The following is a 15,532-nucleotide window of genomic DNA, read 5'->3' as shown; positions in this document are numbered from 1 at the left end:
TGTCTCTGTCTCTGTCTCTGTCTCTGTCTATGTATCTCTGTCTCTGTCTCTGTCTCTGTATCTCTGTATCTGGCTCTGTCTCTGTCTCTGTCTCTTTCTATCTATCTCTATCTCTGGCTCTGTCTCTGTATCTCTGTCTCTATCTTTGTCTGTCTCTGTCTCTGTATCTCTCTCTCTCTCTCTCTCTCTCTCTCTCTCTCTCTGTCTCTGTCTCTGTCTCTGTCTCTGTCTCTGTCTCTGTCTCTGTCTCTGTCTCTGTCTATGTATCTCTGTCTCTGTCTCTGTCTCTGTATCTCTGTATCTGTCTCTGTCTCTTTCTATCTATCAATCTCTATCTCTGGCTCTGTCTCTGTATCTCTGTCTCTGTCTTTGTCTCTGTCTCTGTCTCTGTCTCTGTCTCTGTATCTCTCTCTCTCTCTCTCTCTCTCTCTCTCTCTCTCTCTCTCTCTCTCTCTCTCTCTCTCTCTCTCTCTCTCTCTCTCTCTCTCTCTCTCTCGTGTTCTCCAACTTTATCTCTTCTATCAACATCTTCATCTAAAAATCTGTTTCCGTTTGTTTACATAACTCCCGTTCCTTGTCATTCTATTGTCTTTTATAACTGTATTTTCAGTTCCTTTTTTCATTATCATCATTTTTTCTCCATTTCCCTCTTCCTTCGTTTGAAACAGATTATGACACGGACGACAGGTGACACCAAATCAGTGTCGGTCAGTTACGACATGGTGTCATTTAATTTTCTCTTTATCGCCGATTATCGTATTAATCTATATCTACTTTATCATCGTTTGTTATGTGCTATTCGTTATTCATTATATTTTCAATCCCCTTTTCCCCCTAAGTATAGATTTTTTTTCATTCCCTCCTATCTCTCATTTTGCATATTATTGATTCGTTATTCCCTCATGCCATCCCCCCCCCCCCTTCCCTTTTCCTTTATTACACATTTCTCAATTATTCTCCCCCTTCTCTTTATCATTCCCTCTCTACCATTCCCCTCTTTCTCTCCTCTACGTCCCCTCTCTTTCGCTCGAGCTTATCTTAATAGAATCCTCTTAAATTGACGATGGGAGGTAGACTGACTTTCGCCCTTTCACTGGCTTCCTCTCCTGACCACGTGACTTCAGAAATCTTCTTTATTTTATGAAAGGGTTGGCGAGGGCGGAGCAGACTATCCCTTTTTGCGGTGATGGTGTTGGTGGTGTTGACTGTTGATATTGATGATAGTTATGGTAATGAGATTATTACTACACCTGTTGTTACTGGTGCTACTACTACTACTATTCTACTACTTCTACTACTACTACTTCTACTACTACTACTACTACTACTACTACTACTACTACTACTACTACTACTACTAATGGTAAACATAATGCTAATACTAATAATGGTAAATAATAAAATAATGATAACAGCAACAACAGTAATAATAAAAAAATGTAATATTATTGTCATATCTGTTGTTCTTCTTTTACTGTTGCGACTTCTGTCATAGCTACTGTTAAGATTGCACCTACTACTAATAATTTCACCACTACTGTTTTTGTTTATTTCTGGAAACAAATACACATAGCGGGGCAATGACTGGTTCTTCCTACAAGCTTTCACCCAGAAAAAATCCCCGTGTTTTTTTCCCTCTCTCTAATTCCTTTCTCTAAATCGATACTTTTTTACAGCTGATGGCAGTTAATTACATCATTAGTGAGCGTGATTACAGCATTATATGATCAATGTCGTGTCGTGTTGTCTGTTATGACACTTAAAATCGATTAAAAAAATAAATTCTTATATATTCATTTCTTTTGTCGTCTGCCGTCACATATTACGAGAAATAACTTTAATATATTGTACACGTCTGTTGACCACTGAGGTTTGTTAGATTACAAATTAATTAGTGGTGACGGACGGGAGACCTAATTAGCGGTGTGCCAGCTGGTGCGGAAGCGATCAGGGTGATGGGAGACAGGTGGCTCGGGGTTTGAAAAGTGGGTGGGGGGTGATGGTCAAGGGAAGGGAGGATGCATACGGCGTGACTATGGGCTCGCTCGCTCGCTCTCTTTCCCTCTCTCTGTCTGTTTCTGTCTGTCTCTGTCTGTCTCTCGCTGTCTCTCTCTGTCTCTCGCTGTCTTTCGCTGCCTCTTGCTCTCTCTCTCTCTCTCTCTCTCTCTCTCTCTCTCTCTCTCTCTCTCTCTCTCTCTCTCTCTCTCTCTCTCTCTCTCTCTCTCTCTCTCCCCTCTCTGTCTGTCTTTGTCTCTCTTTCCCTCTCTCTCTCGCTGTCTGCCTCTGTCTCTGTCTCTCTGTTTTCTTGTTTTCTGTTCTCTGTTTTCTGTTCTTGGTTTCTGTCTCTCTCTCTCTCTCTCTCTCTCTCTCTCTCTCTCTCTCTCTCTCTCTCTCTCTCTCTCTCTCTCTCTCTCTCTCTCTCTCCCTCTCTCTTTCCCTCCCTCCCTCCCTCCCTCCCTCCCTCCCTCCCTCCCTCCATCCCTCCCTCCCTCTCCGTCCCCTCACTCCCTTCCCTCCCTTCCCCTCCCCCTCCCTTCCTCCTTCCCTTCCTTTTTCCCTCCTTCCATCACTCCCTCCCTCCCTCCCTTCCTTCCTCCCTTCCTCCTCTCCTTCCATCTCTCCCCATCCCCCTTCCCACAAGAAACAAACGACCTAAAATTAATTAATAAAAAAAAAAAGAGAAAACAAAAACTACATTAACACCATTTCTAAAAAGGCTCCCATGTCGCGTCGTCAGAATGCTCGGTTTTGTGAGCTGCATTATCCCTTAGGCGATGGCTCATTATCATCATCATCATCATCATCATTGGTCAGTCAGCTGTTCGAACGTAACTGTTGTGGGGGATTTTGCTCCAACTGTTGTTTCTGTTGTGTTTGTTACTGTTGTCGTTGTTTGAAGATTTTGTTTGATGGTGAAGGCTAAAGTCTTATCGACGATTTTGTATGATGATATTAGGTTTTATAATCATGAGAGATGGTGGTAATGATAATGATATGATATGACAATAAAGTTGACAATAATAATGATTGAATTAATAACTATCATGAAATTGGTGATACTATAACAGGTACTACTAATGATAACGATGGTGATAATAATGATAATGATAATAGTAATAATAATCATCAATAGAGCATTAGGTTCAAACAAACGGTTTTTCAGACAGACCTACTATAAATCAGTCGGATATAAACGATGACAAAGAAACAAATTATAGGAAAAGCCTACCGGAGAAACGGGAGCACATGGTCGTAATAGATCTCACGTACACACACAAACGCACACACACGAATAACTTCCACACGCAGTTCTGTCCACACGGAAAACTCGCGGTTGTGACGTCACGGCCGAGACCTTTGCTAATTGGCTGAGCTGAAAATTGGGGAACCAGCGGGACGGCAACACTTTTATTGTCACTTCGGGGGCGTTAAACTGTGGCATTACTACAGGCACTCTCGAGGCTACGTAATGAGGAATGTGTGGGGGGGATAAGGAGGGGTTGGGGAAATGGTAGATGAAGGGGGGTGGGGGGGCGTAGGACACTGCTAGGAAATCGTATAAAAAAAATGTGTGTTGGGTACATTTCGTGTGCATTTTGTGGCGTACACACGTAGTATTTTCGTTGAGACTTACGTGATTATTTTGAATTTTCTTGGTGGATTAGATATCTCTTTTTTGTGAGGATGTAATGTTGCCAATAGACTATTTTAAATTTGTTTCACTCATATTGGAAGTGTGTCATCGGCTACTTGAAAGACGGATATTTACCCCCGTAGACGCTATTGTAGTGCTTTCTCAAGACGACAACAGGATTGTTTATCATTGAGACACTGATAAAGTTGAAAATTGAAGATGGTATGTTTAATCACAAACTGGACATGTTGATCACGATTTGCAAACTTGTCTACATAACCTTTCATATAAACAAACATGAATGCGCATTTTTTTATTAAAAGCCTTTTATGACCTTATTAAACATTTTATGATTGTGTCTTTTATACAACTTTTTCCCTCCTGACCTCCCCCCGCCCCCCCCCACAATGGGTTACTTGTCCCACACTAGGTCACGGGGCCATTAACCCCCCTTCCCCCTCCCCCCTCCCCGCCCCCCTACTGCCTCTCGCGCACACTTCCACGAACTTTTTTTTCTCTTTTTTTTTTTTTTTCTTTTTTGCGTGAATCGAGGTTGTTTTGAGTCTTGTTGACACCGTGGGATTTATTTGATTTATTGCCGTTATTTAAAAGTTCACGGGGCTTGAAGTGGGGACAAGAGAAGAATGAATTGCTTTTTGATGTTTTTTTTTTCTATTATTTATCTTTTTTTTACTTTTTTCTATTATCTTATTTTCATTTTTTTCTATTATTTATCTTATTTTCACTTATTTTTTCTATGTCTCTTTAATTTCTCTTTCTCTTTTCTTTATTTTTTGTTCTCATTAGTTACTTACAAACATGCATACAAGCATAAAAGTACAGCATACACTCAAAGAGAAATTGGGACACTCTAGACACAGTCGTATATATGTAAGCGCAAAGCCTATTAGCAGTTAACAACCGAAACACACGTCTTCCCCCCCCCCTCTCCCTCCCTCCCTCCCTCCCTCCCTTCTCTCCTCCCGCTGCGTCCCTCCCTTTTGCTCTCCACTCCCTCCTCCTCCTCCTTCCCCTTCTTTTTCTCTCCGTTCTTTCCCTCCTTCTCTCCTTTCCCTCCTTTCTACTCTGCTTTCCCTCCCTCCCATCCCCCTTCTTCTCTCCATTCCTTCCCTCCTCCTCTTCTTTCCCTCCCTCCCTTCCCCTCCTTTCTACTCTTCTTCCCCTCACCCTCTCGTACCTCTCCCTCCCTCCTTCTCCTTCCTCTCCCTCTCCCTCCCTCCTTCTCCTTCCTCTCCCTCTCCCTCTCCCTCTCCCTCTCTTTCCCCTCCCTCCCTACCTCCTTCCCTTCTACTCTCCTTCACCCTCTTCCCCTCCTTCCCTCCCTTCTACTTTCCTTCCTCTCCCTCTTTCCTTCTCCTTCCCCTCCCTCCCTCCTTCTCCTTCCTCTCCCTCCCCTCCCTCCTTCCCTTCTACTCTCCCTTCCTCCTTCCCTTCTACTCTCCCTCCCTCCCTCCCTCCCTCTCTTCTACTCTCCCTCCACGTCACGCATTCAAGTAGGGCTTCTTCATGACCTTGTGTGCATGACCCCGACCTTCCCACTCTGCATGACTCACGACGTAGGATCAACATGCTAATCGTGTTGGGCGAAGAACTATGCATGCTCCTTGCTAGCTGTCAGTCATTTTTTTCCCCCCTTTTTTTTGTTTTGACAAGCAAATGGGTTTTGTTGGGATGGGGCCTGTGTTCAGCTTCGGGTTTCGTTGTTGTATTTTTGTTAAGGTGTTTTTGTGTGGGTTGAAGTGTTAATCCGAAGATTTTGTGTTTGAGAATCTTTTTTTTTTTTTTGTCCGTGTTTCTTAGTTTCGTGTTTGAGATTTTTTTTTTTTTTTTTTTTTTATCTGGGTAAACTGGCGGCGAATTTCCTTAAATAAAACTTTTAATATGAAATTTTCTTGCTGATGAAAGTACGTTAATTAAAGTAATTTCTTTTCTAAAAGAACCAAAAATGAGGCATGCCTGAGTTGCGTTTCTAATTCACCAAAATGTATGCAAGAAAGAACGGAAGGGAAAGAGAGAGAACGAAAATAAAAAGAAAATGCGGTTCTTGTTTAGCTGTGTTCTCATAGTCATCACGAAAGCGCTATAAATATCTCGTACGTGAATCGGGACGTCGTTAGTTTACAGGTTATCATGCCAAAGAAAAAAGAAGACTAAAAAAGAGAGTACATTCTGTTTTTTTTTCTTGTACGTATAAACACCACGTTCCACGCCCCCCCCCCCCCTCCCCCTCAAGACTCGGTGACCAAGAAGTAATAACAATGCGAGGCCGTAAATGGTGTCAACCGCAGCCCTCCTGACTCAAACCGCGGGTTTTCCACGTCATAACCGAATGTGTCGCGCGGTGAACAGCCATATAGTTTTATCGTTTGTTATAAGAGTTAACGTTGATGTTTTTTTTCTGATCCGAAACTCGTGGCTTCAGAGTATTGGGGGTTCATAGAAAACGGAATGTCGAGTCCTGCGGTTTTTAGGGATGACTCAATTAATGTTTCCGCTTTCTATTTGTCGTGGGGAATTGGTGACAATCTGTTGATTCGATCGCAATTTTGTGCATTTTTTAAATAGGTGATCCCCGTTAGGTTGACTCCCATCCGAATAACGGTGTTTTTACTTCTTTTTTATCGCTGGAGGCTAATAAACCATCGTCTGTTATATATCACATCATAAGTAGTGATTATAACGTGTTGTAATTGGTGCCACTGGCTTCCTCATTCGAAACTAAAACAAAAAAAATATCTTTTTAAATCATGTTTTATCACTTCGTTACTCGCCATTCATTATTTTTAACGCATTTCCATGTTTTCTCATTGCCATTCACGCTGAGAGTGTTTATCTTTAAAACACAACATTCTTCTCAACTCTCTCTCTTGGCGCATGCGTGTTTTTCGCCCGCTCTCCTGCGCTCAAACTCTTTCCGAATTACTCTGCGTTTTGGGTGAAATAATGATGACAGGAAGTAATGCGTTAGAAAGCTGATAATGAGACGCGGAGAGGCGAGGTGTGACGGCGGCGTCTCTCTGTCTGTATCTATGTCTCTCTTTTTCTCTCTTTCTCTCTCTTTCTCTCTCTCTCTCTCTCTCTCTCTCTCTTCTCTCTCTCTCTCTCTCTCTCTCTCTCTCTCTTTATTTATTTCTCTCCCTCTCTATATCTTTCTCTTCTCTGCCCCTCTCTCTCTCTCTCTCTCTCTCCTCTCTCTCTCTCTCTCTCTCTCTCTCTCTCTCTCTCTCTCTCTCTCTCTCTCTCTCTCTCTCTCTCTCTCCTCTCTCTCTCTCTCTCTCTCTTTTTTTTTTTCTCTGAATTTTAGTTTTCTTGTGATTGTTATTTCCTTTTCTTTAATTCTTACTTGGCGTCACTTTATCAATACATCAAGTTTCCATATTCATATATTCATTAGACCCTTTTGGGAATGACCTTTATCTGCTAACTAAGACATAAATCACACTTGAAGAAACGCAACTCGTCATAAGAAAATATCTTTGACCTTGACTTTATATTTTCGGCATTAAGACATTACATCTCGTTGTCTTTAATTCGATGCTAAGTGAGACCTGTTCACATATACACGCACGTGCAAGGGATACACAGACCACTCCCCTCCCCCACCCCTATCTCGTTCATTAAGTCGCAACGAAATGATAATTAACGAGGAATCTGATGGATTGCGCTAGTTAATTAGGGTAAAGTTGATGGTCGTTTTTGTTGTTGTTGTTTTTGTTTTTTGTGTACGTGTTATTCTCGTTCGATTGTTCATGTTTATTTTATCTGTTCGTATTAATGTTTTTTTGTTGTGGTTTCCGGGATGATCCTTTTTACCTCTCCCTTGTGATGTGTTCCTTACCTTCCCTTTCCTCTGTGATGTCGTGTTCCTTACTCATCCTCTCGTAATGTCGTGTTCTTTACACTTTCTCTCCCATGTAATGGCGTGTTCCTTACCTTCTCTCCTCCTTGTGATGCCATGTTCCTTACTCTTACTCTCATGATGTGTTCCTTACCGCCTCTCTCCCTTGTGTTCCTTACTCTTGCTCTCGTGATCTGTTCCTTACCCTCTCTCTCCCTTGTGATGTCGTGTTCCTTACCCTCTCTCTCCCTTATGATGTATTTCCTACCCTCTCTCTCCCTTGTGATGTCGTGTTCCTTACCCTCTCTCTCCCTTGTGATGTCGTGTTCCCTCCCCCATGTCCCACCAAGTTCCTCCCGCCGTGTTCCTTGCCCCCAACCCACGCCCTCTCCCCGTGATGTAGGAGCGAGTTCGAGAAGCAGGTTTTCGAGGAGGTTGTCGCTCGGCCTTGAGGAATGTGTGGGGATAAGAAGGTGTCCAGAAAAGGGGGACTTTATGAGCGCGGAGGCGGAGGAAGGAGCAGGAGGAGCGAGGACGGACGGAGGTAGAGAGGCAGAGGGAAGGAATGTGGAGGAAATAAAAGCAAGGGGGGGGGGGGGGGGGGATCGATAAGCTAAATGAGGAAGGAGAAGGAAGAGGTTCTGAGTTGTGTGTGTGTGTGTGTGTGTGTGTGTGTGTGTGTGTGTGTGTGTGTGTTTGTATATCCAGAAAACATGGATATACCCCCACCTCCCTTTCCCTGTCTCACATCGCTACAGCTTCGCCCACGCGCCCGGCTGAGAGTCCGAAGAAATGTTTGTATCTATCTACAGACATAAAAACTCGCGTCTCAAGATACTGTAGATTTCTTCGGTGTGTTCTCAGCGATCGGGATTTACATAGTCGTGCGGAGGAACGAGAATGGATATACAAGTATACACACATATAGCCACGCACACACAACGCAAACGCGCAAGCACACGTACACACACAAGTATACGTACACACTCACTCACTCACTCACTCACTCACTCACTCACTCACTCACTCACTCACTCACTCACTCACTCACTCACTCACTCACTCACTCACTCACTCACTCACTCACTCACTCACTCACTCACTCACTCACTCACTCACTCACTCACTCACTCACTCACTCACTCACTCACTCAATCAGTCACTCAATCACTCACGGACGCACGCACACACAAACATATTGAGAAACGGAAGCTTCGATCATAGATGATATAAGTGGTTGATGTGATTATTATGTGCACCGCGTGTACTTACGTGTATGTTTGTGTGTGTAACGGCATGCATTCGCGCGCTGTGTGTGTGTGTGTGTGTGTGTGTGTGTGTGTGTGTGTGTGTGTGTGTGTGTGTGTGTGTGTGTGTGTGTGTGTGTGTGTGTGCGTGCATATATGTGCATGAATGTGGGCGTATCTTGGGACAATCGCACCTGCAGTTTCGTGTCGTAAGGGCGTGGGCATATCTGTCTGTCTCAGGGTTAGTGTATGTATTTTCAGCTTGTGAGTTACGGGATGTCGCTGCGATTTTTTTTTTTTTTTTCCCGAATAGATAACTCTAGTATGTATCACTGTTTTGTCATGGGTGTCCCAGAAACCATTTTTGTAACATGAGATATCTGATTATAGAAAAAAAAAAATGTGTATATATATTTTAAGGATTTTGTGAGTGTATTAATGCTTCATTTGTATTGTTGTGATTCTGTTCATGTCAGGAGTTTGGTTTTATTAGTGATTAGTAACAGCTGATTTCACCCTCGATAGGCAGATCATGATCAGTGTTGCCAACCAGTGTTCTTTGCATTTTCGTCGCCCGTGGGCGCTGCCTTGAGGATACCCTCAATTCACCTAGTTAGCCTCTTGCGTGTGTGGGCGTGGGCCTTCGGGGGCGTAGTTAGGGTGTGGGCAAGGGGACTCCAGCGTCGGGTAATAGTCGTAGTGTAGTCACCGGGGCGTCGGGTCGTGTCGGGTAGTCGTGCTTCCAAGACCGGCCGTGTACTAAGTGGTCTGACAGGTCGGGTCACGTGTCTACGAGGGGCGAGGGGGAGGTCAGGGGTCGGAAAGAAAGAGAGAGAAGGGGGAGGGGGGTGATTCTGACCTTTAAAGAACAGTAGTTTGTGGAGAGGTATTCAAATATCAGAACTTGATCGAGTGTCTTGCAGTGGGTTCGATCCGGGAGTGTTCATAAGAATCGTGTGTTGTGATGTAGACGGTGACTGAGGTTCTGGAAGTGATGTAGGCCGGGACTGAGGTTCTGGAAGTGTGATGTAGACAAGGGACTCGGGTTCTGGAAATGTGACAGGATTGAGATCACTATGAACATTATTTTCAAAATATGGCTAAATTACATATGTTACATCAAAAGAATTTTCATTCTCATAATGTTTTTCATTTAGGTTGTATGGCGATGACAAGGTTGTGGTGAGGACGTTGGAGTTGTAGCGTGTGAATAAAAATAATAAAGTAGGAGAAACTGCAAGACTGCAATAAAATAACAACAGGGTGATTATCGGTGACAGATCAGACAGGTGCAAGAAAGGACCGGGACCTTGCACTGCAACAATTATCCAAGGCAGATTTATTGGTGTTGTTCTAAGCTCAATTTATCACACTGTGGTAGACAATATATACTGGTTAAAATATTTAGTAAGGATGAACTACGTGTGCAAGATAAGATAAGATTTTCGCATAAAATCGCTTCAAAAAGGAATAATTTCGAGATGTTAAATGAAAAATGAAAATCAAAGTAAATTAGTGATTTCTTCACTATTTAAAAGAAGTAAAAAAATTCCCAAACTTTATAATGACGGAAGATGTTTTTAACGGCTATTTCATTGGACATTATTCGACCTACCCATGAATTACTTTGATTTCTATGCAATATAAATTCCTATTGGGCATTATTTGACGTACCCATTAATTGATTTGATTTCTATACAATATAGATTCCTATCATCACCATCACCATCACCATCATATACAGCACACGAAACTCACGTCGGATTATCTCTCACCCCACAACCTGTCATCGCTGAATACCACCCCCGTCATCTGCCGTGACATTCATCGCCTCAATAACAAGTGACGATCCTCCGGCACTAACGAGACGCTCCATCTTCCTTAGCAGGCCTCGAGGTCATCCTAGAAGAACCCGAGGAGGACTACTGCAGCTCACACGGGTCCGAGGACGACCTCCAGAGAGACGTGGACATCACCCACGAGCTCAAGGGCGAGAGGAGGTCGCTGGACGGCTCCGAGGGCATCGGGTCGGCTGAAGGAGACAGCCACTCGTCGGGAGGCTCTGAGCACTACGGCGAGGAGGACTGCGCGAGCTCGGGCATTCACAGTGAAGGTACGTTCAGGCATCCTGTTTGTGAGGGAAGAGGTTGGTCGTATTCACAGTTGTGTTCATTAATCTTGTTTGGGAAGGAAGGGGGTGATGTTATTCACAGTGACGGTGAATTTGTTCATCCCGTTTGTGAAGGAGAACTGATGTCGCATTAGCGACTCATTATTTGTGTCCTTTTTGGTATTGGGCTTCTATTACTATTCTATAGTTACTCAGTTTTTTTTCGTATTAGTTTTAGTTTGTAGTGTGAAACGCTATAAAACGATAGGCACCATTACATGACAGAAAAAAACATTCACGATACAGTGAGACGAAGGATTTTTTATCAAGAATAGTTACCCCTAATGTGAAGTACCTCACGTTTTCTTTTCTCGTATCGCTAGTAAACGTTTTCTGTGAGAGAGACATTAAGGGGTGTCTTAAGATTATATATTATTGTTATTGCTATTGTTTATTATTACTTTATATTTTTGAAACTCAAAATACAATGGTTATTACAGATATGCGAATATAGGAACAATACTATTTTGCCATTAAATTGTTTCTGTGTTTCAAAATATGGGTCAGCTCTCTCAGGTGTGAAATGTGAATGGGGTTAAACCTAAAATTCATTCATGCAAATCTTTTCAATGAATGACTTTACGCTTTTGACAAACGACACACGCCGCGAGCTGAAATTACCAGACGCCCATTTCTCAATCCCTCCTTCTTTGGCGATATTCATCAAATTCTTGCTCATTCTCTTATCTCCTCCCCCTGTAATGATGTGGTGGGCTTATCCCAGCGTTATGCCACCAGTGTCATGTACTGTGGTGGGCTTATCCTTTCTGTCTCTCTCACTCTGCCTTGTATGGTAGTCTTGAAGTGAAGTGAAGTGAAAGTTGTTGCTGCTTCTAAGTTTTATTTCACGGGAGTGTGGTAGGTGGGATACAGCGGACAGGCAAGGCAGGGGCGCTCAGGGAAGAGCGGGCGACCTGCCCGGCCGCTGTGGCGAGCGGTCTGTCTGAACTGCTCAGACATTTCTACGAACAAACTTCGTTTTGGAACATTTCATAATGGAAAACATGAAATAATTTGAATGAACATAAAAGTCCTATACATATGGTCACATGGTGGTGAAGGAACAAGGGTACCTTATATACGGATGTATGTAAGAAGAGTTATGGTGTTTACAGGACTAAAAAGCTTCGTGATAAGGAGACACATATTGCTGAGTATTCACAAAACATAAAGACATTTGAATATCAACAATGATAGCAGTAATATACTTTGTGATTCAGAATAAGTATTTTCTAACGAACATTTTGAGTATAAACAACACATAGTTATACACAGGGAGAACAGAATAATAGCATGGGAATCGTTCACGAGCAATAAGGATAGAATTTGCGTGTTCTAAGGTCACTTTGTCATCATGATAGCTGTAGGCCTGTTGGAGTCGGCTGAGGACAGTGGAATTACTGTGAGATAAGGAACACATGGCTTTTCTGGTATGTGAGACGAAAGAGATCACGAGAACAGGTCAGCTCTCTCAGGTGTGAAATGTGAATGGGGTTAAACCTAAAATTCATTCATGCAAATCTTTTCAATGAATGACTTTACGCTTTTGACAAACGACACACGCCGCGAGCTGAAATTACCAGACGCCCATTTCTCAATCCCTCCTTCTTTGGCGATATTCATCAAATTCTTGCTCATTCTCTTATCTCCTCCCCCCCTTTCTCTCTCTCTCTCTCTCTCTCTCTCTCTCTCTCTCTCTCTCTCTCTCTCTCTCTCTCTCTCTCTCTCTCTCTCTCTCTCTCTGTCTCTTTCTCTCTCTCTCTCTCTCTCTCTCTCTCTCTCTCTCTCTCTCTCTCTCTCTCTCTCTCTCTCTCCTCTCTCTCTCTCTCTCTCTCTCTCTCCCCTCTCTCCCCCCCTCTCTCCCCCCCCCTCTCTCCCCCCCTCCCTCCCGATTCTCCCCGCTCTCTCCTCCTCCCTACCCTCCCCCCCTCTTTCCCACTCCTCCTTCCTCCCACCCACCCCTCCCACTCCTCCGACACTCTTCTCCCCTCCCTCCCTCCCTCCCTCTTTCTCCTTCCTTCCCCTACCCCTCTTTCCCACTCCCTCCTCCCGACTCTCAACCCCACTCCTCCTCCTTCCCTCACCCTCTTTCTCCCTCCTTTCCTCTCCCTTCTCTCCCCTCTCTCCCCTCTCTCCTCCCCCTCTCCCCTCCCCCTCCCCTCCCCTCCTCCCCTTCCCCCTCCTCCCCTTCCCCCTCCTCCCCTCCCCTTCCCCCTCCACCCTACTCCCATTTCCCCTCCTCCCCCTCCCCTTTCCCCACCCTCTTTCTCCTCCCCCTCCTCCCCTCCTCCCCTCCCTCCCCTCCTCCCCACAGTTTCTCCCTGTGGTCGCGTTTCATGAGCCTCCCGTGACACTGTGTTTCAGACCGGAGATTCCTTCATGCTTGTCGCGGTCGAAGTGACTGAACGGCGGTGACTGGGCCGGATTTTGCGCGTTGTCGGATTCTCACTCATTCGCTCGATCGGGATTTTTTTTTTTTTTTTTTTTTTTTAGAGAGAGAGAGAGAAATAGATAAATAAAAGAAAGAAAGAAAGAAAGAAAGAAAGAAAGAATGAGGTGATAGAGAGTGTGAGTGAAAGAAAGAAAGAAAGAGGAAGGAAGAAAGAAAGAAAGAAAGAAAGAAAGAAAGAAAGAAAGAAAGAAAGAAAGATAAAGAAAGAAAATAAGTAAGAGAGAAAGAAGGAAAAAACAGAGAGAGAGAGAGAGAGAGTAAGAGAGAGAGAAAAAATAAAAAATTGCGCTTGACAGATGTTTATGTTAATTTCTGCGAGTCAGGAAGAGAGTTAGTGAATAAGCGAGCAAGTGAGTGAAAATCGAAAAAAAAAGAGAAAAAAAGAGAGAAAAATACGAAAAAAAAAAGAAAATAATAGATAGAGAGAGACAGAAAAAAAAGAGAGAGATCAGAGAAACCGCCTCAAATCTTCACACTCTGCTACATCTACCTGTCTCCATGGCAACCGCGCCAGGCAGCCTCCGAAACCAACATCATCAAAGTGATAAAAGTAATTCAAACTCGATGCAGAAGACTAGATTAGAGGAGAGAAAGGGGGGTGGGGGTTAAGGGAGAAGGGGAGGGAGAGAAAGAGGAGGGAGAGGGGGTAAAGAGGAGGGGAGGGAGAGAAAGAGGAGAGGGAGGGGGGTTGAAAGAGGAGGGGAGGGAGAGAAAGAGGAGGGGGGGGGAGAAGGAGAGGGAGGGGGCTTAAAGAGGAGGAGGAGGAGAGAAGGAGGGGGTAAAAGAGGAGGAGGAGGGGGGTGAGAGAGGGGAGGGGGAGGGGGATAAAAGAGGAGGGGGAGTGGGGTAAAAGAAGAGGGGGAAGGAGAGAAAGAGGAGGGGAGTATGTTAAAGAGGAGTGTGGGGGCAGAAGAGGGAGTTTGGGGTTATTTTGAAAGCGTTTAACCCCACTAACCTCAACCCCGTCATTTCCTACCTCTTAAGCTTCGAGGGGGGGGGGGGGGGGAGTGCGTTTATTGTGGTAGGGGGAGGAAAGGGGTCGGGCGGGGGTTGGGGTAAGGTAGGTAGGTGAGGGGGGAGGGGGTAAGGGGGAGGGTAATTGAGCTGTTGACTTGATGACTCTGGCACGCATGGCTGGTTGTCTTTTATATATATATATATATATATATATATATATATAAATATATATGTATATATATAATATATATATGTATATATATATTACTTTTAGGTTTTAATTTATATGTGTTTTAACTTTTTTTATTTATTTATCTATCTATTTATTTTGTATTTGTTATTATTTGGTTGAGAATCTTAATCAGTTTAAAAAAAAAATTATTTCGTAATTTGTGATTTTAAAAAAAATGCGTGTGTGGGAAATATAATAAATAGGCCTATTTCTAACCTCGTTCTACCTTTGTTCTCTCTCTCCGGATGAAATATTCTGTTTCTTTTTTATTATTCCGAGCGTATCGAACGAAGAGATTCTGGAGCCTAATTTGCATAATTGATACACGCTTTCTTTTCTCTTTGCCTTTGAGAAAACCATTGTTTAAGCGTCTCTTTTAAAAGGCGGAGAACGGAAGGCTGTTTCTCTCTGTCTCGCTGTCTTTTATTCATCTAAGAAAAGAAAGAGAAAATAGATAGTGTAAAGTCAAAGACAAATAAAAAATAAAACAAAAAGAAAAGTAAAAAATTCAAAAATACGAGTTTGATTTTTTTTTTTTTTTTTTTAAGAGGCGGTGTTCTTAGTGTTTAGCCATTCCCTTCCCCCCTCTCCCCCCCCCCCAAAAAAAAAAGAGAAGAAAAAAAGAAAAAGAAAATTATAAGTATAAAAAAGCATTGTAGATTTTGGAAAATATCTTTTTTTTTTTTTTTTTTTGCATGTTTTCGTTTCTGGTTCAGTTCTCTCTCTCTCTCTCTCTCTCTCTCTCTCTCTCTCTCTCTCTCTCTCTCTCTCTCTCTCTCTCTCTCTCTCTCTCTCTCTCTCTCATTTTTCTTTTCTCCGGAGTCACGTTGTGTCCATGTTTGTGTTTGTAAGAGTTTTTGTTCGTGTGTATTTGTAAGAGTATCTTTTGTTCGTTTTTTTTAATGCTTCACTCCTTCTGTATAGCATTTTATTAAAAGAATGTTGTTTGTTTTGTATCATTAATGAAAAAAAATGATATCA

General features: G+C 43.2%; 1 protein-coding gene across 3 annotated transcripts in view; it reads left to right on the top strand.

Annotated features, from left to right (window-relative positions):
• Positions 1-15,532, top strand: part of LOC125034683 — a 117,990-nt gene that overhangs the window by 65,207 nt on the left and 37,251 nt on the right. For all 3 annotated transcript variants that reach the window (XM_047626587.1, XM_047626588.1, XM_047626586.1), the window contains one exon: positions 10,626-10,853. In XM_047626587.1, coding sequence (XP_047482543.1) covers positions 10,626-10,853 — 228 coding nt within the window. The remainder of the gene's footprint in view (positions 1-10,625; positions 10,854-15,532) is intronic.

This window comes from Penaeus chinensis, chromosome 18 (genome assembly GCF_019202785.1).
Source record: "Penaeus chinensis breed Huanghai No. 1 chromosome 18, ASM1920278v2, whole genome shotgun sequence".
Taxonomy (NCBI): Eukaryota; Metazoa; Arthropoda; class Malacostraca; order Decapoda; family Penaeidae; genus Penaeus; species Penaeus chinensis.
This window is presented reverse-complemented; position numbering and strand designations above follow the sequence as displayed.